Below are 27,709 nucleotides of genomic sequence, written 5' to 3'. Positions count from 1 at the left end.
TGTTGCATTTCATTTCCAGGCCAATTCACCCTCATAATCAGATGGCAATTAGTGAAGCATGAATCACAGAGCTGCAGCTTGGCTTGTCTCATGCCCATGACACCTGCATGTTCACAACAACACAGTTTGGAGAAGCATTCTTTTATTCCAAGTAAAATCTTCAAGTTAATTTTTAAACAGCATTTCTAATTCCATCGGGATTCTGCGAAACGTAATAAAATCTTTTCTTTTTCTTTTTTTTTCTTTTTTTTTTTGCATCATGATTTAAAGAGAATTTCAAATATTTTTCTCTCTTTCAAAGCTTTTTATCGCATCGCAGTTCTTGGATACATGATAACATATCAACACACTGGGAAACCTCCAACAACTTTGGTTTTAGTAAGAGGTGGAAAAAAAAGCCACTATGAACATTTAAGAATCTTTAATTCACACTAGTAATAAAATTGCATTACATTTCATAAAATAAATGTTCCAGTTTATATATACAGAGAAAACAGACTGTACATACCCTCCAGTGAACCATTTCGAAAAGAAAAAGAAAACAAACCTGAAACAAATTTCACAAAACATACAAGCAATACAGTGCTCAGCTAAGCAGGCACAACTGTACATCAAAATGTGTAACTGCTCAGTGTTGGGGTGTGGGAGGGGCAAAAAGTTGAACATTTACAATAAAGTCCTTAGGGACTGATAAAGGGGTTTAAAAAGTATTGCAGGCAAGCAGACAGACGCTTGTCTTTTTCCAAGTGCAGCAGAACATCCATCTTGTGTGTAAAGTGTGGAGCCAATTGTTGCTGCCATGAAGGTCCAACTATTGAACCTGTGTCTCAAAGCTCCCATTCAGCTGGCCCTCCTCATAGTCCATTTGACACAAAATCATGTTGTTTTTTAGGAAAAACTTGTCCCCGACGCAAAACCTGTTGGCAGACACAAACAGAAAGCGTTATGGACAGAAAGGCGCCTGCTGCTGGCATTGTGGCACAGTGATGTGTGTTTTGCTACAAAAATATTGCATTTAAGATTGGTTGCTAATGATGATTCTGTTTGCTTGTACACACTTGGTCGGGACGATGGCCTGTCAGATTCATAGCCTGTTTTGAAGGTCATCATAATGCGTGGCTTCAAATAAAACCAAATTAAAACTCAGTCCTATTTGAAAGCCAGCAGACATGAGCACTGGCACCCGGTGAAAGGCAGGTCAACTCTTGGCCTGGTAAAACGCCAGTGGCGCAAACAGGAGTCTCCACGGAAAATGCCACAGGGGTTAGCTTTTCAAACGCCAGTTTGGTTCCAGTGTTCGCAATAATTTTTCTTCTATATCTCAGAGTCAATTGAAGAGGGGAAATAACACATAGCAGCCTGCCCTACTGATGTTCGTCTCTCTGCTGCTGTTTGTTTGTGTGACACAGTGGACACAGCTCCACAATGTGACTGAAGGGGTGTGAAGATAAGAATACAGCTGAAAATAGCTTGGCTTCAGTTATGTGCCAGGCTGGTAACACAGTAAATAAAGCTGGTAACAGTCACAGCCATGGCAATACCATGCCAGATGAGACTTGGCTTCGTATCTGCTAGCTGAGAAGAGAGACTGCAGTCATAATTCCCTTACAGCAGGTGCTCACTATGGTAACTGAATCTGGTCTGCAGAAGGTTAATGGGCTTGTGCTGTGTGGAGGAACAGGGTCAAAGCACCCCTGACAAGCATGCAAAGGAAACTCTGCTCTCAGACTGGTGCCATTACTGACAGTATATTAATGGGAGAAAGCAATATTAGGGTATGTCATATTATATGGTCAACATACCACAGGCTCTTTGTTCGCTCCAATTTCAGGCCCTATCCCCTTAGAAACACATGTGGGGGTCTGCTCCATTTTATACCTCGGGTGGACTTAATTTTTGTACCTCTTTGCACGCATAAGAACACTTTTACATCCCACTGGCTTAAAAGATTTACAGATCTAGCCACAAACAAGGACAAACTAGTGGCAGTGTGTCATAATACACAATGATTAGTGCCGCATTGCAAATGCAAAACAGAATATAATCCTCTTTCTCTTTTCTCTCCATTTATATATATATATATATATATATATATATATATATATATATATATATATATATATATATATATATATATATATATATATATATATATATATATATATATAAAAAACACACTTTCTTCACTATATTATATTATTTAGGCTACTGGCCATTTTAACTCTCCATTCATATTTTTTTCTTTTACAGTCAATGTTTTTGTGCAGTTATGATCCCCATTCTTACCTCTGGTTACAAAGCTGACAGGCAAAACAGTCCAAATGGTAAACATTATCTCTGGCTCTCATCACCATTTCAAAGGCTGGGATCAGTTTACTGCAGGCTGCACAGTTCCCTGTTGTACCAAAGAGCCTGAAAGACAGAGAGAAAAGAGAGATTAACTCACCTTCCCTTTGCCTTTACGGGATGAAAGAACAAAAGAGAACTTCGAAAAACAACAGCAAACAGTAGCAGGGAAAAAGGGAAACATGTGAAAGGGGTAAACAGGACATAATGAATAATGCAGAATCTAAAGCACAAATGTTTCTCGGCATCCTATTGGTAGTTTTGTTGATGAGAGGTACAAACATCGAGCTTAATACTTAACTAATGATGCAGTTAAAATGATCACATGGTTTTAATCTTGATCTTCAAAGAAGTTCTAATTTTTTCAAAGCAAAAGCAACAAAAACAGGTATGAAGCAAAGCATGTGTGGAAAGTTTCTCTCTTTCAAAACTAAGATACAAAATGTGTTTACCTCAAAATACACAAGGTTATGCTCAATAATCTAGCCATGATATAAAAAAGATTGTTTTCTATAAGTTTCCAGGCTTTTCTTTTTGTCTCCATCTACTCCTTTCATTCAGAGAAGACCCGGAGTTTCAGACGGTACATGTTACCTTGAGGATTTAACATAATGCTTAACACAACACACTCAAACCTTGCAGCAGCCTGTTTAGGCTTATTAGATATGATGCATATGATGAAGATCATAAAAACGAAAAGAAGGTGCAGATCTCTTTTTTTTGGACTAAAGGAACCTCGCATGCTTTTTTTCTCAGTGAGATTTACATTTTCATTTTCCACCCGCCTGCCCTTCTGTTTAATTTGGAGATTCTGGAGCGCAGATACAGTAGATTTATATATTCTGCTGCAGAAGAAGGGCCGCTTCACAGCTTTGCAAGAGGGGATAAGGCAACAGCAGATTGTCATTCCAGCAGTATGTTAAAACACTTTTTCCCAAACTTGTGAAGCCCAGACAGAGAAGTCGGAGTGTTGATATTCTGCCTCGTTTATGCTTGTCCCATTCAGTTGCTTTCACCTTGTTAAAGAAAACGTCTATCCAACAGCTCTGCTTCTAATTAGGGGCCACTGCCCCAGAGGAGCAGGAGAGACAGAAACAGAGAGAGAAAGGTTGTTATGTTCCATGAGAGGGATTCACAGGGTGTTAAAATGAACCATTGTTACAACTGGTTACTGCTTCAGTAAGAAAAAAAAAAAGGAGAAGAAATCCTCAGTGTTCTCATACAGTTGGCATCTACCACCCACAGGGTGCTGTGTAACGCAAAGAATGTGTTTTTCTTTTTAGAGAAGCAGAAAGTCTATTGTTTATCTGAATGTCTCAAGGAAAAAAAAAATTCTCTGTTTCTGTATTGATCCAAAAACAGTTCAAATTTCTGTCTTACACTAGCTGACCTTGTTATCATTGAGTGTACACAGTGTACATGTATGGGCAGCTGTTGACTTTTACAGCCGGATTAAAGGGTTGTTATTTCTTTAACCAGTCACAATAAATTCCCACTATGCAATATTGAAAAGTTTTCTCTATTTGGAAGAACCACACAGCTCTAAGCAGCACAACACAAGCAAACAAACAAATAAAATGGTCCTTTTGTATGTCTATAAATCACAGTAGTTATATACACAAGCGATGCTTGCTTTAAACAGAATGAGGACTGGCGAGGGTATGTAGTTGCCTTTCATATTAGACGAGCAAGAAGCTTGTTTTCTATGCTTTGACCCATAATTCTAACTCCAGCACTTTTTCTGTAATTATATCTCTAATGCCCATAAATGTTAAACATGCCTGTCTACTTTAAGTTAAAATATTTTTTTTTTCTGAGTTTCAAAATTGAATCAGTTTTATTAATAATGTGGTGACTCATAAAATCCATTGAATACAACTCCGTAAAATAAACACACTACTAACTGCATTTCAGAGACATAAGTTTATAAACTTTTATGAATTAAAAAAATGAGGTAGGATTTAGCGAGAGATCTGATTTTGGAGTAATATATCAATTTGTTTATTGCCGATCCAGTGTTGAGACTGAACTTTTTTAAAAATTAAGATTTATTTTTTTCTCCTCATTTTTTTTTAACCTCTTGTTGATTTCTTCAGTAAATTTGACAATCATTATAGAGAGACATAACCTGGCCAAAAATGTGTTAATTTTAGATTTATTAAAAGATGGTGTTAGGGTGGGTGGATGGATTATGGACTCTGTAGAAGTTCATGTTCACGTTGATCAGGGCTTTGCAAGTACCTTGGAACTAGGACTGTGACGATATGCTTTCATCCCAATTCGATTTGATTCCGATTTTTTTGGGTGCCAATTTGATTTAAATTATGATTCTCATAATTCTTCAATATTGCTGATTTTTGTAGATTAAAAACAAAAAAACTTTTTTTTGCTTGCCATTTTTCTTTTTCAATTAGGAAAAAACCAACACAGTAGCCAGTTCATCATTCTGCTCCTATAATGCCTAGGAAGGCAAGTAAAATGATAAATAAAAACAATAAAAATTACAAACATTTTCTAATGTATTATATTTATTTATTTAAAAAAAAGTTAATTTTTTTAACAATTTTTTTTTTAAATTGTGAAGCAAAAAAATCCCGATATTCATTTTTTCTTTTTGATTTTCCCACCCCAACTTGAACACTATTTGTTTTCTTTCTTTATTAATTTTTATTTCATGCATTTACTGCTGGGTTTGCTTTAGGTTTACTTATCAAACTGGCAAGGTTAAAGAAACAAAACAACTTGGTTAGGATTAGGAAAAAGATACTAGCTTGGAAAAAAAAACATCTCTAGCAATCTTTGCTTCTTACAGCATCACAATGTGAATCAATATGAGGGTCACTCAGCTTAACCATGGCAAAGAAATGCCAAAATGCTACAAATGTCTGTTTTTTTACACATATACGGGTTGGCAACGTTTGACTCTGGGGACTGGACTGTTTAATGACAATTAGAAACTTCTTTTTTGTTTTGTCACACCTGAGCTAATGAGTTTTCTTTCCCTCTGAGGAAAATGTCCATACAAGAAGTACCACTTACAAAGACTGATATACATCGCCTTTAACAGCTAGCAGGATTATTGTTACTTCTTGCAATGACACCCTGCTGGGTTGTGACATGGTGCTCACCCGACACACCTAGTTAGGAATCCCACCCTGCTGCTGACGCTAAAAGGAAAGCAAAGCGTCACATCTTTGGCTCGCTGTCATCTTTTGATATCTAAAGAATATTCTGGGTACATGTTTTTTTCTGCTTCATTATTTGCACTCAGTATTTGTTACTTAAATATACTATTTAAAGCCTGAAGAACCTGGAAAATGCCCACCTCTTCCAAACTCCATGTGTGATACCAGAGGGAATAAAAATAAATATTCTACTCATATCACAAAAGATTACCTTCCTGGTAGAAGGATAATAAGCAGAGTGGAGCAAAGCAAAGTGGAATGTTCTCTGAAGTGAAGCTGGTTCTTCTTAATCACCTTCAAATCATGAAGTCGTCCACTTCTTTCATGCTAACCTGGTTATCTTATCTGCCTTGTGATTTACAATCACTGGCAGACATTTAGAGGAGTTGGAAGGTATGAAAGTGCCCTGGATGTAACGTTTCTCTCTCCTAGTTAGTCAGCCAACAGTTGATGTGTCTGGGTTTTAATGTGGCATCAGCATATGGCTTAATTGAGCTCCTTGTGCTAAGTGGAGATTACAGCCAGGGAGAACTGTTCAAACACATTACAGTCCTCTATTCCTGCTCCTATATAACCAACTAGAGAGAACCACCACTGCAGTGGTCTCAAGTATACCACCTGAGAGAGCCCTGTATCTAGTAAGCAGTGATGTCCGTCCAAAAGGCAGGATGTTATATATTAGTAATGAAATGAAAAGTGAAGTTGATAACACATATTACGTCTATTCAAGATTTTAAGAGCATCAGTCAGTACACTGCAGGGTTCTACGAACCTCTTCTCCAATGGCTTTAAATGTTTATCTGTTCACACTCACAGCAAATTCTGACCTTGTCGGAGCCACTCAGATCCCCGGTCCTCCATTTTTTTTCCTGCTTTCAAGACATCAAGAACTGACAATTTCCACATCTGTCACATCTTTAGTTACAACTTTTTCATTTCTCCTGTTTTTATTGACTGTCTTCAAGAACTCTAACTAACAGAGGCATGTTTAAGTTTCTGTCAGAGGTGTAAGTGGTGTGGCGTGCAGGTGTAGCTACACCACTAAGTCATTAAAACAACAACTGGAAATGCCTCAGAACTCTGAAACAGTACCTTTAAAGAACATAAGCTGCCAAATGCATTTGAGAAATAATTTGTTTAATTTAAAAATGATTATTTTGGTCTGAAAAGACTATTTTTCTGAAGAATTCTTGCATATTGTTTTGGCACATGTCCCATATTGTAGGAGTGCAGTGATTCATGCACTTCAATTTCCCCAGTCATTTGGATTAAATAAATCAATTTCTCTAAAGAAAAGTTGAAATATTAACAACATCATTTATAGTTTTTTTCTGCTTTCATATTTAGAGTGTGAACAGTGAATTTCTCAAAATAAAATAATTCAGGGCTTCTTCTAAAGCAGTGAACCCTGCATTTTACGCTGATCATTTATTACTTTTTCAACGCTGATATACTAATTCTTCCTCTTCTTTTTTTTGGTTTAATTGCTTGGCTTATTTAAATGAACTGCAGGGTGAGAGGCACACATCTGGATTGCTCTCAAGCAATTTCTGAGACACTTTTTCATGGATTGCTGAAAAGAATAATGCAATATAAAGTGTAAAAATATCAGTAAATTAAAAACAGTCACTTGGTTAAATTTGTACAATAATTGTTTAGCTTAAATACTACAAGCCATCCAACATTACAAAACTCCTTGAGTCCAAAGTGTCTACGTGCTCCTGTACTATGTGTGCTGCACTTTATTTTCTCTTTATGCTCCTTCGCTAAAGTCTTTCTTTTTTTGCTCTACCAGTAGGTAGTTTCTTAAGGATTACACAGCTGTACAATTCCCATGCTCATAGTCTCTTTACATTGAGTGTATGTATGGAAATGCTCATTCTTTCTCTGATAAATACCTTTGATTTAGTCTCCCTTAAGATCATTGATAGTTTTCTCCTGAACAAATTTCTCCATCAAATATGATTCTTACAGGTATTAATATTGCACTGGACCGTTTTTAATTCCTGTTACAATCATTTCAGTGACTTGCTTACTTATTTGGTTTGCAAATATAGACCAATAACTTTAACCTTCTGGGAAAAAACCAAAACAAATAAAAAAACTAAACAATTTTCCAACATGCTTGTTTTAGGGACTGAAAGGCTGCATTGGCTGAGGTTGAATAACTTTAATCCTAGTTGAAATATATTTATCACTCATCAAAGAGGCTAAAACATGTTTGCTTTGCTTTTTCATGAAGGTTAAACAGTTTTTTGTTTTTGTTGAAGGGCAGGTATGTGCTGTATGACAACATATATCTCTGTCTAATCCCTGTTTCCAATTCTTTTCCAACACAGAAGAGCGACTGTTCTCATTAGAGCAGTTCTTGTTTAGTTTGTAAAAAGGTATCCGTGTGTGCTGGTTTGGGATGTTGCGAGTAGAATTGGATGGCAGCTCCATAAAGAAGCTTTCTTTCCTCTTGTTATTGAGTTATTACAGTGGGTCTTCAGAGAAAAGAGGGCCTTCTTTAAGTTCTTTCAACCGGCTGCTTTGCTAACTTCAAACCCTCAAAGCTCCTGCAGTGCATCATCTGCCTCTCTGTGTTGCTTCCCTCAGATTGGGCTGTGGCCCTTGAAATTTTCTACCTGTTCTCCGAGCTCTTTGAGACTTTCCAGCCTGCGCAGGGTTTGTTAGATTTCATCAGAAGAAAAGCTGTTAATGCATGTATCCCATGCTCTGACCTTCCCCTGCAGTCATCGGGCCTGTTTGCAACTGTAAACCTTTTCCCACAAAAAGACGAGCGGAGTAAAGTAGTAAGGCGAGGACTGATTTGAAAAACAGTCACACTTCGATGTCTCACCATAATTTTCCCTCCGCTTCGCTACTGTTTTGTGAAAAACTTGGAATATTAATCATTTTGAACACGTTTGGCTCTTAGAGTTAATTATACCCTATTTTGATAAGTGGATGACTATTATGTCCACTCTAGTATATGAAATGAAAGATTGAATGATATCAGCCTTGAAGTCCTGATGATCACACTATAACTATCCTTGCCCAAGAAGAAAAGGCTTAATTAATTTGTTGTAGATGAAAGAATGCACCAAAGTTTCTGTAAAGAAGCACTCTTAGAGACGGTTGCGTGGGTGCCATGTAGATCAGACGCAGACTTCATGCTGCCGTATGTTTATGAAGGGCAGCAGAGGACACAGGCTCAGGTGTGTATAAGCATTTTGCGTATGCGTTTGTGTGTGTAGAAGACTAAGTAAAGTGTGCGTGCGTTCAAGTTGCTAATGCCACTGAAGGACAACCACAGATGGAGCTTCTATAATAATTAATGTGAGCGTGGCAGGGTTCCAAACCCTGGAAAATAACCAGTGCGTTTGATCCACTGCTTGTATTTAATGAAGTGCAGGAGGCTAATACTGTGAACTGATTTAACTTCATTACTGCAGGTGAGGGTAGTCTTCATCTCTTTACCCAAGGAAAAATGGCCTGAAAAGGAAACTGGGGCTGGGTGGACACTGCATCACCCACTGTTGAATGCTCTGGTCTCTCCAACTGCCTCTTCTCTGAACGCAAGGCAAGGTTTTTAATTTGTTTCATAATAGAATTCATCTCAAGCATCTCGGCCATTAAGTGTTCTGCATTTGTCGCAAGCTGAAGAGCAGGCGAGTGGGATGGATGTCATTAGACAATCTGGGGCAGCAGAGGAGCACAGGAAGCTCTCTTCCTTCACTTTTCCATTTTATTTTTATTTTAGTGTTCTAACTCTTCCTATGTCACTATCCTTTTTTTTTTATCCTCTCTCTGACCTCTACATCTTACTGGTCTAATGTGCCAGAAAGCTTTTCCTTTTCTCCTCACTGTGCCAGGTAGGTGCTTATGGTTTGGTTTTTGGAGCGCTGTCCTTTACAGATGATGCATTTCAACCAAGTGAAACTCTGAGCTTCATCATTTTTGCCTTCTCTTAGCTATTTCCCCGTTTATTATTACCTCATCTGCACCATCTGCCCCTTCTGGGGGCAACATCAGGTCTTAGTGGACCTCTCACTGCATCTTAAAAGCATTAACTGTGGGTGGGGACTGATAGATGGTAATGGCCTATCTCAGCGTAACGTCCCTGAGCGCCTTTCAAGTGAGCTACAAGCTTCTTTCAGGTCAGAGGAAAAGCAGAGACGATAGTAAAATGTCACTGAGAAGTAATTGTATGAAATTAAAACTGCTCTTTTAAAATACAGCCTCTCAAATTAGAACAGCAAACTGGTCCGAAGCAAACTAAGGACAGCAGCAACTCCAAAATAACGGAGAGGGAGCTGAGAGACGTGTAGATGGGAGGAAAATGGGGTAAGGGGAAGAGGAGGAGGACAATGCAGGACAGGGAAATTTGGGAGGGAGGAGGGGGACGTAGGGCACCGGCATCCCTAAGTCGGCCCCAAGGGGATTCCCTCTCAGATAAATGGTAGGGAATGTGACCTAACGCCCAGGAAATGGTCATGTTTAATTTAACAAGCAGATGGCAGGGGCATCTGAAGTAGGAAGGCGGGGGGGGGGGGGGGGGGGGGGGGAAGGAGGAGCAACAAGCCTGCCTGGAGGATTCTCCCAGCCTACAGCTCTGGTACCACTGAGAGCTTTCATGACAGAAGTCCTTCATGTTCATGTAAACACACAGGCGAGCATGGAAATATAAATAAACGACGAGGTGCTACTTCCTTTTCAAGAGGATAAACAGATTAATCGGTCAGTGATTTTAATGGAACTGGTTATTTCCCACTGTATTTTCACATTAACTTAGAAGTTTAATGCGTAGGCAAGAATAGATCAACTTGATGGCGTATGTCCATATTTTGCTCAGAAATATTGTGTTCTTGTGTCTCACCTGCTTCTAGAAATAAATTCGGGTATTTTGACAGCTGCATAAACAACAGTAAAAACTACCATTAATAGATCTAATGGGATCTGTTAAGCCCCAATACATCTGCTGATGCTGGAACGTCTTTAGATAAAGGAATTTTTCCATTTATGGACATGTGATGCTTAGTAAATATATTTTCTTCCATTTGTGTTTAATCTTCCTCCAGCAATGTTTCTGTTCAATACCTGCAGGAAAGGTGGAAAACTCCTGTTGGGTTTTGCCATGATCTGGTTACACCAATGGGGAGGAATCCTGACATGATTTTCTGTGTGAGAGCCACAGGGAACACCCCTGAAACCCAAGCTAATTCTACCAGGACACATGTTTCAAGTTGCGCATCTCCTAAAATGGCACTGCTTTTGTGTTTGCTGTGAGTGAAGAAAGGTGATTGGGTGTATTTCTTGCCTCAGGTAGTCCCTGCGACAGAGGATGAGGTTGGCTTTCGTATAGAGGGTGGAGCCCACCTCCCCCAGGCGGCAGTCGCAGCAGGCACATTTGAGACAGTCCTCATGCCAGTATTTGTCCAGGGCCTTGAGCAGGTAGCGGTCTTTAATCTTGCGATTGCAGCCAGCACACCCCTTCTGTTTCCCTTTGGGCTGGACGGAGAGCATCGGCACACCTGTAATGATAAGGAGACAAACAGCCATGCGTGATTTACGGCCCGAGAACACAAGTGACTTTTCATGTTCTGTTTTTGATAAGCTGGCTGCTACTCGAGGCGTCTGAGCCGTGGCCTCGCACTGCCTACCTGCTTCATATGCATGAAAGAAACACATTCTTCCATGTAGATAGGCACACAGGTCACATTGGACCACAAAGCTTTCACCCACTTGTTCCATTAAGAACATGCTGTAATACAAAAGTTACATGATCACTGGCAGCGGAGCTCCAGTGGAAGTTGCATGTCTTATGGATTTCTGAGAAGGAAAGTCACAATGTGTATTTAGCTTATTGTGGTATTTACAACAAGCTGTGTAGCATGTTACTTACCTACCATTTTATCAAAACCCATTTCACTCCACTGTCCGCAGCTGTAAAAGCTCCTCATGGGCTTTGTTTGGTATAGATTAACATTAACCTTTTAAAAAGCCTCTGACCACAAAAACGCTGCTACCAAACCCCAGTGAGATATGTTATGGCCTAAGTGCCTTTTAGCATACACTCACACTGTGTGTGTTTCATACAGGGACACACAAACCCATACAAGAACCAAACACACACACACACACACACACACACACACACACACACACATGCAGCTCCCTACTCAGGGCATTACAGCCTTTCCTCCTTTTACACTTATCTGTACTCATGTGTCCGCAATGAGCGGGCCTAAGTTACCAAACTCGCAAATTGCCCTGCTGTCACGCAGGTCCCCTTTAAGTGCGCCTTTTAGCCTCCTAAAGGACAAATAAAGTCCATTTAATAACTGCACTAAACACTAATAGTCTATGTGTGGTTGACATTTGTGTTTGGACTAAAAGCCCCCCCCAGGCCTCCGCTGGTACAGAGGCTGGGGCGCGTAGCTCCCCCTCTGTAGCACTAACAGGTCTGCCACAGCTGAAAGCACAAGACAACAGCTCTTAAGACACTCTCTCACACACTGAGCTATTGATCCGTCTAAAAGAACACACAGTGGACGCCACTTGCCACTCTACTTTCAAAACACATTTCTCCCTCTCTTTCTGAAAGAAAAAAAAAAAAACTGGACATTTTGCATCACAGGGGGTTAGGCCAACATTTTGTCCATGTGAGTCGCGGTGAAGCCGGCTCTAGAGTTTCAATGCAAAATATTACAGATTTACTATTCTGTCCAGATGAGATAAAACGTTTTTATTTGCATATCTTTTGGAGGAAAGTATGCACAGTGGTGGGAGTGTATTGTGTAGTTAGACCTGCTATTTGGCTGTTTTGCGGAGTGATAAACAACCTCGGCTGGCAAGAAGGAACTGCTGCCGTCTCTGCCCGTTTTCTCCGCTAAGACTATCTTAGCTTGCCCTCTTTTTAAAATGTTGTTCCACTGCTTTTAGCAGAGCTTGTGTGAAACACAAAATCATTTCCCACTCTTCATTTGTGTCGCTTATATAAACACACACACACACACTCCCACACCCACACATATATATATATATATATATATATATATAAACTGACTCACAAAGTGTCTTATTGAATCCAGATTTGCTCTGCAAATTTTGGCCATCTCCACATCAATAATGCTACGAATGTAACATAATTAGCATTTCCCCTTTTAAAATAGAGGTGAAAGAAATAGGAGAGCTTGTTAGTCAAATTTATGGCTCTGGTTTATATGTCAGTAAGTGCTCCAGTGGTGTTCAGCCGTCTTATTTCTTTATCAGAAGTAGAAAGGAGAGGCTAATTGGTCCTGGGCTGGTGATGGGAGCCATCAATTAGTGTTCCTCCTGCCCTCCAGCTCCCTCACTTCCCTCCCTCCTCAAAACAGACCCCTTGAAGCTGCCGCATTAAGATCACAAAACCTGCTATAAATACCAATGTTCAGTGTAAATGAAGCTAAAAAGCTTCAAATTCAAGCCACACTGGATAAGGGTGGACTCCTCTACCTGTATTTCATGGCTTGTTAGGGGAGCTCTCTGCAGGTATGCCAACCGCGCTCGCCTGACAGGCTTCTACAGAACTAAAAACAGTCTTAATGAGCAGAGAGGCTCTTTGTGTGTGTGTGTGTGTGTGTGTGTGTGTGTGTGTGTGTGTGTGTGCATGTACATGTGTATAGGTGTGTACTTCAGAGCTTGTGCAAAGCAAAAGGAAGGAGTTGCTTTAATTCCCTCAAAGATCACAAAAAACTTTAATTTGCCTTTTATGACACCTAATTAGTTATTCTACTCAAAATCTTTGCTTTAAATAAGAGAACTAATTATACAAAAAGGTCTTTCCTCCACCTCCCGAGAACTACTCCTAATTGGTTGAGACCACCGCCCGCCACACACCCCTTAAACACATCTTGTGTGTTTTACATCACATTTGAAAAGGACAGAGTTTGACCTATCCCAGAGTTACTGTAAGCTGCTCACCACAGCCACTGGACACTTTAAACCCCGTGCAGCATCATTAATGTTAGTCACACAGTAGTTTGTGTCAAATATGACCCCAGCTCTGTGTTTGCAGTTTGTCTAACATTCCTTTCTACATGGATGTGCGCTGATAGGAGAAATGTCTCAGTAGTGGAACACCTAATGTCTGCCAGAAGTGCAGTTTTCATATTCGAGTGATGCCCCTGTTGAAGCCGTTGCAGGGGAACAAACATGGGTTTGATGTCTTCTGCCAAAGCAGCCTCTGGAAAACAGCTTTAATGGCAGCGCAGCAAGCTGTAGCTAAAACCTACTAAACAAAGAACAGTGACAGAAAGAAAGTGATTGTGTAAAGTAAACGTCTTTGCAATTCCCTTAATGCTGTGAAACATTTTCTTGCACCTGTCACCACTCTGGGCGCTCTGCGGAAACGGCAAAGTAAAACTGAACCTCCAATTCTTGCCACCTCCCAGAAAGAAAAGCTGCATTATGAAAGGAAGCAGCAGGACTAGGAGGCAGCCTCCACTTAATCCATTCCATTTAACAGATACAAGTGCCACTGACCTTCCAGTGTCATTTGATGTCACCAAAAGCATGCCTCTTCACATCACAATTCATTCCTCCAACAAGCGGTGCATTTTACCCCTCAAAGTGGAGAGACAGACAGCATTTGCCCTGCCAAATATGCTTCCTGGAAGGGGGGGGGTTAATTTGCCATTAGTGCTGTGTGTAAAGCCCCGTCATCTCTCTCTTTCTTTAAGATCGTATCTCTAGAACATGTACAGTTGGCCCAATCGGTCTGTCAGAGCATGTATTTTCATTATAGATAGCATCCGATTTCTGTTACTCCATTTACACTTCAATCCTTATAGCTATCCCAAAAAAAAAAGGAAAAAAAAAAAAAGAACCACACCGACTCACAATCCTTTTCTGTTTCTGGAGATATATTCAAGGTTTTGAGGAAATATACAAAAGCAGAAAATTACAGTGACTGGATGCACATAGCAAAACCAATGAGCCTTAGATTTTGTAGCATACATTTTGTTTTCTATGAAACTAATCCATGTCATTTGTGCACACTGAAGCAAGACTGGATTGATTTTGCATTTAGAGCTGTGACGATGTCAATCCTAACTTCTGCACTTTTCCTACTTATGTCACTGCTACGGTTTACAATTAAAACAGTTTGAGAAGCATCTGGGAAGCAATTAATTATTATAACAGCTGCAAAATTATTTTTAATGATTGACTATTCTCTCTCTCTCTCTCTTTAAAAAACTTGCAAGTAAATTTACTCATTCATGGTATCCATCAGTTCACAGATACACACACATTCCCAGTGGAACAGCTGCGCTTATGGGCACTCACCCTTTAATGGCAGAATGGTTACATCTGCTTCTCTGTTTTGTTAAATGCCTTTTGATCAATTAAAAGCACTGACGCCATGGTGTGATGCAGACTTCGATGGTTCATGGGGAGGTAAAGGATCTTGATGAGAATCACTCAGCCTTCCTGACACATGGGGAGGGAGGTGGGCTTTCAAGGAAGTGGAAGCTGGCTCTGGGTGGGCCTTTCTCCCGGGGCCCCTGTAATTCCAGCTCCCAGCTGCACTAAATAAGAAAGTGTTAGCCCCAGTGTGGTGAATACGCTGAGTACGATGAGCAGGAAAATTATATGCTACAATTGCCGAATGATTGCATTTATCTGGAACACATGCATCATCACCACTACCATTATTAATTCAAACTGTGCTACACAGGCAATCAACTAGATATTAATGGACTACGGACAATCTATAAACCGCTGCATTTAGTTGCCAAACTACTGCGCATAACCCCTTCAAAACAGAATATTATATTATATTATATTATCTAAAATAGTAGAAAATCTGTTTGTTTTGTATTATACTAAGTCTCATGGTCTCTCATGAGTTGGCTGCCTTCAGGCGCTGATTCACCCAAGTCTTTTGTGTCTAGGCACCACTGTAAATGCTGTGGCCATGGCAATCCCAAATAAAATTTGTCCCTGGGCCAAGGGTGTCTGCCACTGAGGTTAATAGAGATCTGATGCAGATGCCTTACTATTGTGCACAGAAATCAGCCCCTTCCATGCAGCCTCCATCATCTGCAAAGACACGTTTTTCCATCGCCAAGACAAAATACAAGACATCTGGTAATAATATCAGCTGGAATACACATGTCAGCTGAAAGCAGTCTGATGAGCCTATTCTGAATGATAAACAAAGACCACTGATTCATGTTCCTGTCGTTAGTTGGAACATATGGAAGGAGCAAAGGAAAAGATATGCATGAGCACACGCACACGCACTCCGAGGGAGAGACATGTGCACACTCTTTCTCTCAAATTAGGTAGTTTCTTACAAGACCCAAGTCAATATTACATTTCAACCTGGCTGTTTTTCTCTTACAATTTGGTCTAAGAAGCTTCTATATGACTGTACAGAGTGTTTCTTTTCCAGATGGTTGTGTATGAATGCCAGGGTCTGTGAGGTGATTTCTGGGATTGTTTGCCTGCTATGATTATGACATAATTAACACCCACAGAAAGTGGGAGAGAGAGCAGACAGGGCTGGTGCAGGGGACTGTTCATTAACAAGATGCACTCTCTCAAACTTTGCAGCTTGCTGTAGCTAATAAGCCCCGCTGAAACGGAGCCCAGCCGTCCCTTGCATTGACCCTGGCACTGGCCAGGATAAGGGAGGGTTTTGTCTCCTGGAATAATTGCTCTTTTCACATGTTACAAGTGTCCTGACCCCCACGGTCGGCAGCCACTTTCCCTACCATAATTACTCCTGATCCGCTCCAAATGAGTCAGCCGCATTAGGGCTGCAATAACACTGGCCCAGCTTCAAGCGCGGCACAGGGAGTCTCAGCAGAGCAGCCTGGAACAGGACTGCCTTTTCTCCCAGCCCACGGTCATTTCCATCACGTCAGAGGTGCATTTCGTACACTTGAAGTCAGCACGAAGGCCCTGGGCCCTTTTCTGAGGCTTACAGAAGGCATTGTTAGCTGCTGGTGCTCACTACTCACTGTGGTTTGGCTGCAGACTCCATCCCAATTAACGGAAAACTTCATTAGCCTGTTTTTTCCACACTTTTCAGCCCCCTATTATTTTTAATTTATTCACATGGGGTTAATTAAAAGAAATGTATCACAGAGATATGCAACAGCTTTCTAATTAAATTCATTGCTCCTGTTTTTTTTTTTTAAGGCATGAAACTGGCAGAGTTTCCAAGTTATTACAGAAAGCAACTTGCTGCAACACTTGGTCACTCGGTAGTAGTTTGAGACTGACGGTCTGCAAGGTAGGCTGTCAACAGCAAAAGAGGAGTTAAAACAGGAAATTAAGATGATGTAATAAGATTAATGAGGAGGAGGAGACAGTCACGATTTTATCATGCAGATAAACCCCCTGAGAGCTCTTACGGAGGAATATGAGGATTGTCAGAGTGCTGGCGGAGCAACAAGAAGATTTCCCCAGCAGGTCAAATGTGAGGGTTTGGGTTTTTCCTCCTGTTGATCTAAGGTATTTTCCATTTAGAAACCTGCCATTTTAACACTTTTCAGTTCAGCAGAGGCGACCAGTAACAGAGACGGTAAATGCATATTCATCTGCAGTCGTCACTTACTACATGCCAGATCTACTGACATGCCTTTAAAGTCTGAATCTCAGAGTGGATAAAAGAAAAATCCATTAATTCTCAAATTATATACTTGTAAACTCTCAGACAAAAAGCAAACTTATCTGCCACCCCATGATTCCTATCAAATTAAATAAAGAACTGAAAAAGAAATACAACCATTAGGCCTGCCACAGTCACTTTCCGCCATCCAGAACGAAATGCACCAACACTTTTTAGCCCACATTAAAAATGCATTTGCAGAGGAATAAATGTAGCCCTCTAAAGTTTGTGTCACTCATGAGGTCAGGAAGTGATGTACAAAATCTTTCCCACTCCCCAGCAATTACTGCACACTTACTGTTTCAAAGGATATGCCAGGAGACAGGTGTGCCATTCAGGGTCCTCTGTGTGGTGAAAATGGAGGGGAAGAAGGAACACCATACTGCGTTTCACTGTGTGAGCTTCTTTAATCTTGAATAATGCAAATTCCCCACAGGGAGCAGTTATTTGGCAGCATGGGCCTCTAATGTCATTCAAGTACCCACTCCCCACACCTGATGGGGTAAATAATGAGGGTGGCTGGGTGGGTGCACAATTAAAGAGGACGCCTTTATGAAGATTGGGAGTGATGTCATGTGGGACGGTAAACTTGGCTGTTGCATGTGGTCAGGCTGTCCCAAAGCTCTCCAGAGAGAACTACTATTGATGACATTCAGTCAGTCATTATGAGTATGGCTTTAATGAATTTCTTTTTACACTTTATATTAGCTCATAATATGAAGAATGACCCGGCTTTATTTCCTTGAGGAGTGATTCTTGTTATTGGCTAAAATCAAATGGCAATTCAGCCAGAGAGAAATGGTCAAATGAAATGGAATAAAATGAAAAGACGTGTGAGCAGAATGGGGGAAGGGGGAGTTAGGAGTCTGTGAAACAAGCTTAAGTTCACATTAAGTTCACGTGTGTGTACGGCAGCTGGTATTTGTCTCTGAATCTGTGGCAAGAAATATCATACTTAAGCTCTGATTAAATCGTCAGCTTCAATAACTAAAACCTAATCTATCAGCCTTCGGGGGCAACGAACAACCCCCTTTAATCACAGGTTTTAATTAGCTACTTAAGATTTTATTTACTGAAGGTCATCCAATGAGGGGTTAGTTCTCTGTGAGTTGGCTGTTATTTACGAGAAGGCACCCCAGGCTTTTCTATTTACCAAGCAGATAACTGTAAGATCTTAAGGAAGTGTGAAAGCGCCATCCTTCTTGTCTTTGCATCCTTGTGGTAAAACACAGTTCAAAGGGGGCTTTAATTCAGCTGTTGTGGCATGGCAAAAAAAAACAAATATTTTCCTTCTATCCGAAAGACAAAACAAAAAGAAATGGAAGCTAAATGTGTAGAAAAATGTTGGGAAAAATAACTGGTTTGTTTATGGGAAGTGTTACCGGATTTAGGCACGTGTTTATCTAGCTTTATCAAACCATGCGGGTTTGAATAAGAAATAAATAAGAAAAGGAATCACATTGCTTGTGGATGTGGGATTACACAAGTCATTAAGTTTCTCGAGGTACCTCTCTAACACTGGACCTGCAGAAAACTGAGTCAGCAGTGGGACTCCAGTAGCTGTGCTGTGGAGTTAGACATGGATGTTTGAGGCCTCACTAGCAGCCCCTGGAGGCTGTTCTGCCCCTCACATGCACCTTTGTAACACACCCACCAACACTGCCACTCAATAAGACACACAACCCACACAGACAAGGTCAGAAACAAATGGGACAAAATAAAACAACAACTTTACAATAACCTGGAGTTTAGCAAACATGAAAGCTGCACTGGGAAGACGTCCTGCTGGCAGAGCGAGAACACCGAACTTCATGTGGCTCCTAAAAGTACAACGGTTTAAATAGTATTTTATGCAGGTTACACCTCTGCAACTCACTTTACAATCTACAAATACATAGTAAAGCCTGTCACAAAGAGTTACATTGACTGGATTAATATTTGATCAAAAATAGATCACACACAATTATATTTTGATTTTAAGTCCTTTTTCCATCAGTGATATGATAATATGAGGGCACCAAAAAAAGATGTTTAAACATCTTTAAAGATGTTTAAAGACCACTTTAAACATCTTTTTTCTTTTTTTTAAAAATAACAAATAAAAATACATTTAGAAAATCAATTTCGCTTTAATTTTAGTCACAGTGTTGCAATAAATATGTTGTCAAAGGCTGGCCTGTAATTAACACGGCAAAAACAAACTAAGATAGTACTGTCAAAAAAAACCTTTTCAGATACCATCATGGATGCTCTTCTAACAGTTGCAACAGACAGATATTAGGACTGGAGATGTTTATCTCCTTACTAAGGAAAAAGAACAAAAACACACACAAAAAAAACAGATCAGTGATTGACAATATCTTTAAAAATCCACCATCTATTGGGTCAATACTTCAAAGGCACATCCAGAGATTATTTTTGTGTGCGATTACAAAAATGCTTCAAACTAAATGAATAATAATCAGCTTCTTGCAAACTATTGTAAATATGATATTGAGGTGTTTTAATGCATAAATAACACACAGTAGTCATTGTGTATGTAATTTCCACACAGTATTACAGTTCTGACATCAGCTCGTCTACATAACATTCAGTTCTCTAGTTAATGTGTCATGTCTTCCTTTTTTTAAAGTTTGTGATGACAGAATAAAACAAAAGTGCAAACAATTACATTTTTAAATTGTCGTTAAAAGTGAAAAGAGCATTTAACCAGCGACTAAACTGAACAGTGTGTTCAAAGTTAAAACCCAGATACTGAATGCTGTCAGCGTGGCTGAGTCAGCTTTGCGGTCACAGGTACATGTAAGACCTGCTTCCAAAACATTCAAACACATAACTAAGTAAACATAAATATTCATTTTTCCTTATCAGCTTGAATTTCAACATTCTTCAGAGACGGAGCTTAAGGCTAGTCTCAGACTGAAATGTCTGTTGTAGCCTTCTCACTTCCAGAGACTTCTCTTAAATAAGTCCCAGTTTTTCTGGGTTAAACTAAACCAGCTGCACAAGTTATGATTACAAAAAATCTAAAATGAAGTGGATTTTAAACTTACCCTTTGAAAAGGAATGGTTCACTTCTGCTTAGAAATGTTTGCTTGGGAGTACGAACTATGTGAATTATTTAAATGAGGACCCAGCAGAGGCCTGTGACTAGACTATATGCAGACAGGAAGAATTCTCGTATTTATTAGATTTAATAACGTTCCCAAACTACTTTTGTATGTACAAAGAAAAAGTTTTAGAGCCACTATTTCAGCTTGGACAATGACCAAGAGATGCTCTCACAATGCAGCACTTCAGGCACAGAAGCAGCCTTTAGAAATGGAATTGTTGTTTTTTTATTGATTGGAATGTTATGTACAAAATAAAAACTACTTAACTAAAGAGTTAGCCGAGGCTCATTTTAAATACACTTTGTGTTCACTGAGACACAGTCACAAATTTATGAATAAAAATAAAAATGCTTTGACTTTGCATATTATCTTTGATGATGGTATGTTGCAGCTGTCCCATTAGTGTGTGTTTTCTACATCATGGCTCTCTGTTTCAACTTCATATTCAATTCATCTTGCAGAGTTTATTTTTGTTTCACGTTTCTCTTTCATAGATTTAAATTTTTGCACATGAATTTCTTTGGCTATATTTGTCATCTTTCTAGGTTTCCGTCGAGAGGTGATGGTGATGCTGCAGGAATGGAGGGAACACATTCACTTTGAGTTGCATCTCATTACCTGATTAAATTTCTTTCCTCTGGCAAAAAACTATGTAGTCTGAGGTACAAATAAGCCAATTCCCATAAGAATAAATAAATAAATAAAATATTTTAGAAAGGAAATAACTATAACTTTGGTATGTTTAACCGCCCATTTGTGCCGAGTTCTTTATCTGCTCCGTATAAATGGTCGTCATCAAATAGACCATCCAGATGTTGCTGGTTCTTTACTATTCCAGACAGGAAACCAGTATTGTTTTGTCATGGTGATCTCTCACCAGTATTAAACTGCTCTCTTCTGATTTCTGCCTTTTATTTTTTTAAAGCCAGTTTCAGATTCTTCCAAAAATCCAATGAAGGCAGATAAAACTTAATAAATGTGAAGTCAGAGTTTAAAGATGAGACGTGTGGAACAGATATAAGTGACTTAACTGGAGGTATTCTGGTAATATTTTCATTTTTTTCTGTTATTTTAACGTTTTTTTATGTAATTACATAGCTTGGCAACATTTGTTGGAATAACATTCTTTCATACATTTTTTTCAGATGACTTCTTTTTATCTCTGCCACTGCTTTACTTTTAGATTTACACTGCTCAATGATCTTGCAAGTTTTCCAAGTTTTAGTTAACATCGGGTATATTGAACTGACTCCAGGAGTTCATTGTCACACACTAACTAAAGCAACCTTAAACACAGATCTAGAAAGTGACTTAATTGTGGCCGTTTAACTAGTATAGATTAAAGCCTGGTCCTGGTTTACTCTAAACCCTGAAACTGTTTCTTAGTTTTAACCTTAAATTCTCAACTTTAGATTGGACAGCAGACCTTTAATGTCTAAATGCTAAAAAAAAAAATAAAAAAATAAATAAATATATATATATATATATATATATATATATATATATATATATATATATATATATATATATATATATATTTGCTAAATTCATTTTTGTACACACGGCCTCATTTTACAGCAGAAATTCAGAAAACATCATTTGCTCTGAATAAAAACGATGGGCCAGATTTTGGCACAACACCACAGGGATCGCCTGCTCCCTGTAGTGTGTGTTGCAGCCACACATCTTGTTGCGGAAATCTTTATGATAACATGGCAACCATGTGGCCTCTGGCAGTAATAAAAGGGATGCTCTTACAGCTCAGGAGTGCATAATTGAGTTTGTGCGCCATACTGATGAGTGCAGCAATTTACATAGAAGGCAGGTGGGCGCGCTTGCGAACACGTGTCTCTTAAGTCTCAATTCAGTCCCTTTGAATTCCACTTAGATCACGGAAATGATACACATCTCCCACACTTCTAAATGTGAAACGATCAGGGCTGATAGGGATCTAAAGGTGGTGACAGGCGAAATTGTCTCTAGTGAGAATTCTGCATTTGTAAGATCAGACTCAGATTAGATGGAATTAAACACTCGCAGCTGAAAATGATATTAGTGTGGTTTTGAGGCGAGTTTTCTGCCCCCCCCCCCCCCCCCCCCCCCCCCTTTCTCTCAGCTTAACTAGAATGTACAATTAGAGCTGCTTTGGCGTGATGTGTACAAAACACTAAAGAGGAACAAAGCGTTACCTGTCAGTGCAGGGTGAGAAATACTTTTATAACGTAAATGTCCTATACAAGTTTTTAATGTGTTTTCACATAGAAAAATGTGTCTTGCACTGTTTTCCTTTGTTGGAGACTCACAACTATGTTGTTGAAATGTGTTTATGGTACAGCAGAGGAGATGCAGGTGCCTCTGATAAAGCCTAATTAAAAAAGGAAAAAAAATCCTGACTGAAGGAATATCACACAAAGCAATGTGTTTGCAATATTGTTCAAGGCCTAGAGCACAAAAACTAGTTATAATTTCAATATTTGAAGTGGGCAGGTTTAATTTTGACATAGCAAACCAATAAGCTGAGAAAATGGCAAGTACAGGAGAGTAAATTGCATTCCTTTGAAAAGTGAAAAGACTTAAGGAACATATAAAAGTAATCTCCAGCTGGAAATTAGAAATCAACCCTCAGAAACCAAATAACAGAAAAGAATTATTACTGTCCACTTTCTAAATCAATATAACATCGCTACAAGACAGTATTACCATGGAAACACTGGTAAAGAAAGGAGAAATTCTTATTATTTCTAAATAAAAATTGGAGCCCGAAGCCCAAGTTTTATTACGGCAGCCGACAGATCGCCAGTCTGTATTCATCTGTAGCATTGCTTTTCAATCACATGTTTTATGACTGAACAAATTCCACTGGACAGGATGATAACCAGATCTTAAATTAACCTGCAGAGGTGACCAAATAAAAAAAAAAAACTATCGGGAATTTCCCTTCTTTGCTCTGGTCTGTAAGGGGCAAACTGTAGTTATGTTAATGTTCAGCAAAAATATGCCTTAAGTGTGGACCCACTTTCTTTTCCTGCAGCTAAGTGAGAAAATAGCTGAGTTGCCTTTTTTTTCCCCCCTCTCAAATTAGACGCAAATTGGAACCTCATATCACAGGGTGAAGTAAAATGTTGACGCAGAACATTTTGGTACATGTGTTGCTATTCATTACCAACTATAACCTGCATTTTAAGTCCTTTTACAGAGCTTTGCTTATATTTCCGCCACAGTTGTCCTGCGTGCTCTCAGTGCTTTACAAGATAGTTTATATCACAAGTTATTGACCTAACCATGTGAGAAAAAGGTGATTAGTTGTGTGCAGCGTTGCCTACTTGGTGATGGGAGTCCATGGGGCTCGGTCTGTGGAGAAGAATTTCCCTTTGGGGAGAAGGAGGTCTGAAGTCTAAAAAGTCTAACATATATCAGATACTTCAGGATTGATCAGAGGAAGTAATGAGGAAAATGACAACTGACAGCACATGTGACACACTCTTATTACACTTCTACAGGACAGGGGGAAATCTGTATCTCGTACATATTCTCAGTGGAGCTCTAATAAGGTCACACACACATTCCATTCGAATAATCATAGAAATTGTTGCTTACTTTTCTCAGAGTAGTCAGTCCACCACTTTGTTGCCAACTTGGATCGTACGTTCAGAACACAACATCAGATACGCAGATGAGCCATTTTATAGACCACAAAAAAGGCTCAAAAAAATGAACTCTTAAGCTACTTAGACAAACAAAAGCAGCCGTAATAGTAAATCAATCAAGAAAAACAGAGCGATCGTGCACTCATGCGGCCACCCAAAACACCAGCCCACACCTTGCTTGCCACATACACACACATTTATTTGTGCAGGCACTTAGAGGATACATTAGACAAGAAGGTTGAATTGACAAGCCTATAACTTTAGAGCCAATAAACGCTAAGAGGGCACCATGGTGAAAGAGACCAGAGCCAAGCTGCTCTGTTGACAACCTGGCCAAAATGCTGGAGCTGCGGGTTGGGCCCAGCAAATAAAGGGTGAAGCTTTTAGGCAATGAGCAGCAGGTGATCTCAGCTTTTCTGCAAGTCCTAATGCTCCTAAAAGCCTCTCTCCCTGGTTCTGTAATTGGGCATCAGTAGTTAATGTAGTATTGACTGCATTACATGCTCCTGTGCATCCTTTCCCACTAATGCCATTTGCATCACCTTGTACATTTACCATATTGCTTAGCCAATAACTGTTAAAAGCAATCTGAATCATGAATCATATAGGGAACTTTTAGCAAGACAGACATCCAAAGGAGACAATTTACAGTTGAGTTAATTTGAGTACATTAGCACAACCTTGCTTCAGCCAGACAGACCAATTTATGTCTCTACCACAATCCTCTATTGGTTCTTAGATGTGTAAGTGAAAGGATGGTCCGCTAAGACAAATGAAATATCCATTTTCAGTCATAAATAATGGGTTACGAATGCATCCATTACTTTCGGATGAGGAGGAGCCCTGGATGAACTTCAGGGTACAACAAAACACACTATGAAATTAAGCAAAACATGCGTTTTATGGTCAGTAAAGGCTGCCACAGTCTATGTCAGCAGGTGGTCCTTATACCTTCGAAATACTCTTAAAGAACCTCAGAATAGAGATGAAAAAGAAGCATTAGACTGACTTCTTTTGAGAACATAAATCATCAAGTGAGTCCGTTTTAAATATGTGAGTAACCCTATCATGTTGTATAAATATATTCAGTGCATGAGAGCCATGCAGATCTGAATGTGATTAATTCACTGCACATCTGAACATCAGTTTAATCCAAAATGGGACGTCATTAGAGGCGAGTTTGATTTAAATGAAAAATAATTAGATTGCCTCACCCATTAACCTAAATACATTGAAATAGATAAGTAATGCAAGTAGGCCTATTTTGATGGAAAGTGAGTGAACGTTGCACGGCGCTATCCATAATTTGCAATCAAGCTAAAAGCACTCTGCTGTCATCTCCCATCCCGTGGTGATGTCAAAGGCTGCCTCGCCAACTTCACAGACGCAAAAAGCACTTAGAGGGGAGAACAGAGGAGCCACACACACCGCAGTCTGTGGACTGTCCTCAAACTCCGGCTTGCAACCCCAAACGTGGTCGAAAATAAAACTCCTCCAAACTAAGCTGCGTTTGGGGAACTTCAAGGTTCAGAAAGCAGCCACACCATATTCAGCTTTCCTGGCGGAAAAAAAAAAAACACGGGGAAACACGGACCCTGTCGTGACTGGAAAGGGATTTGAAAAACTGATCGTGAAGCCAAGGCTGCAGGAAACACTCAGCGGGGATAAAAATGTCAGTAGTTTCTTCCGGTTATTGCATCCTACGGTTGTAAATGTTACTTACCCTCTTCCTTGTCCAGCACCATCGTCCTGAGGAACGAGGAGTCCTTCCCCGGGCGATCCGTCCTCGGCTCCAGCAGGCTGCTCCGCTCGGTCTGCTCGCAGCTTCTCCTGGAAATGGCTTTGAAACGCGCGGCTGACTAGACTACGCCTCGATAAACCAAAAGAAGAAGAAGAAGAAGAAGAAGAAGAAGGGGGGAAAAAAACTGGAAAGATAAATTGCCTTCTGCACGTTTTCTCCCCTCCTATCAATAATAATTCATACACGGAATGCGGCGGTAAACACGACGAGAAGCCTCTATCCGGGCTGAGCAGCAACGCAAATAAACAGCGATCACGCAGCGCCGCTTGCTCTTCATAAATTCCATGCGAAGAAATAAGGCAAAAAAAAAAAAAAAAAACCAAAAACAAAAAAACAACAAAACAAAACAATGAAAAGCGATAGAAATCTAGAGTATATCTGCGTAAGAGTGCACGCACACGGTCGGATCAGACGCTCAGACGGCACGGCTGAGCTCTCCTCGCTCTTACTGCTCTCCCTTTCTCCTTCTCATTTGCTCCGAAACAGCAACTATATTCAAACAAATCCAATTGCAAATCTGACAACTGCTAAAAGCAAACTCGCGCCGCCTCTCTCCCAGTTTGTGTGCCGCGCTCGCCTCTGCTGCCACAGAATAAATGCGCGCAGTTTCCAGAGACCCTCGGATTCCCCTGTTAATTAAATCAATTCATTATGCTCAGATCTGATTAGCAGCCCTTCCCCCCTCTTTGAATCAATTATTCAATACACAAACATAATTGCTTGTGCCAGAGGTGTCTAAGTATTAGCTTATTTAACTCCAAGGACACTAATTACCCCTAGGGCAAGGGAACTTTTCTCATTAATTCTGACAAAACACAAAAGCACAGCTAAGGGAAAGTGAGTGTGTGTGCGCGTGCGCGCGTGCCTGCCAGTCTCAGTGTGCGTGATGGAGAGTGAGAGAGAGGGGCGGAGGGCAGAGCGCGCATGCACTGTGAGGCTGTGTTTACGCACGTGCACGCGCGGGTGCGCGTTTCAAGAGGAGAGAGAGAGGGGGAGAGACATAGAGGAAGAGTGATGCTGCTCCATCGGTGCTTGGTACAGTTTGAGTAAACACAAAATGCGCTTATTGTTTTTTTTTTTTTTTTTCTCTTTCTTTTTGTTCTTACTTACTTTTCTCCGCAGAATTTAAACCATCTAATTGCGGTGTGTTTAGCAGTTAATTAGTGTCCAGACACAGTTATCATACAGGCTGCAGATAAACAGTCGTTTCAAAAGAGACAGCACAACAGATGGGCCGCGTTTTTGATTAGTGGGTAGATAGAAGGTTCACTTTCGAATCTGGTAATATAATTGTTGCCTGTTATTGCCAAGATGAAAGTGTTGCTGTTTCATGGTGGAGCCTTAAATAGCACCACTTTCACTTGCCCTGCGGAGACTGTTAACCAATTAAGGGTGAGATCCAACAAAGATTAGCCATTTAGGAGAGTGGAGTGGAGTATAGCTACAATAATGCTGGTTTGTCAGCGGCCAGCAGCCTGTCTGTGGTGTGAGCTTGCTCAGTCTGTCCTTCCCTTCTGTTACATTTTGTACCAGACATTACACATTCTAAGCACATTATCATTACTGTATCTCTATAATGAAATAATTGTGATGAATAAAAGTTATATTTACCTAGAATGTTTTTATTACGACCTGCATTAGATCTCCATTAAGTAACCTTTTGTACTGCGGAACCTAATCTGTGAATTAGTCTTATATCTGTGTAATCTACAGTGGAGATAAAAGCTTTACAGTTTGCCTGCCAAAAGTGCATTTATTTTGAGTCGAACCACTCTGCAATGCTTTTAAAGATTCTGTTTTAACAGTAAGCCTCAGTGTATGGACTGCACATGCCTTGCCATTTGATAATTATCCAGCTCTGCATTTGAAATAAACAATTTATAGGCCCGTCTAATGTGATGACCTACTGCAAATTTAACATAAAATGCTGGCTGTACATCAGCCATGGGGATATTTTCAACTCTCAAGGC

The 27,709-nt window shown here is 39.9% G+C and overlaps 1 protein-coding gene across 1 annotated transcript; it reads right to left on the bottom strand.

The window, feature by feature from the left end:
• Positions 1-811: 811 nt before the first annotated feature.
• Positions 812-25,775, bottom strand: lmo1 (LIM domain only 1; the record flags this gene model as incomplete). The annotated part of the gene is made up of 4 exons (XM_079240085.1): positions 25,662-25,775; positions 10,834-11,047; positions 2,287-2,412; positions 812-917 (listed from the first exon to the last, which is right to left on the bottom strand). The coding sequence occupies exons 1-4, from the start codon at positions 25,681-25,683 to the stop codon at positions 812-814; spliced, it is 468 nt and encodes a 155-aa protein (XP_079096211.1). The 5' UTR covers positions 25,684-25,775.
• Positions 25,776-27,709: the final 1,934 nt, after the last annotated feature.

Source organism: Telmatherina bonti (genome assembly GCF_933228915.1).
Source record: "Telmatherina bonti genome assembly, chromosome: 1".
Classification (NCBI taxonomy): Eukaryota; Metazoa; Chordata; class Actinopteri; order Atheriniformes; family Telmatherinidae; genus Telmatherina; species Telmatherina bonti.
The sequence above is the reverse complement of the archived record's forward strand: the minus strand, read 5'-3'. Positions and strand labels throughout refer to the sequence as shown.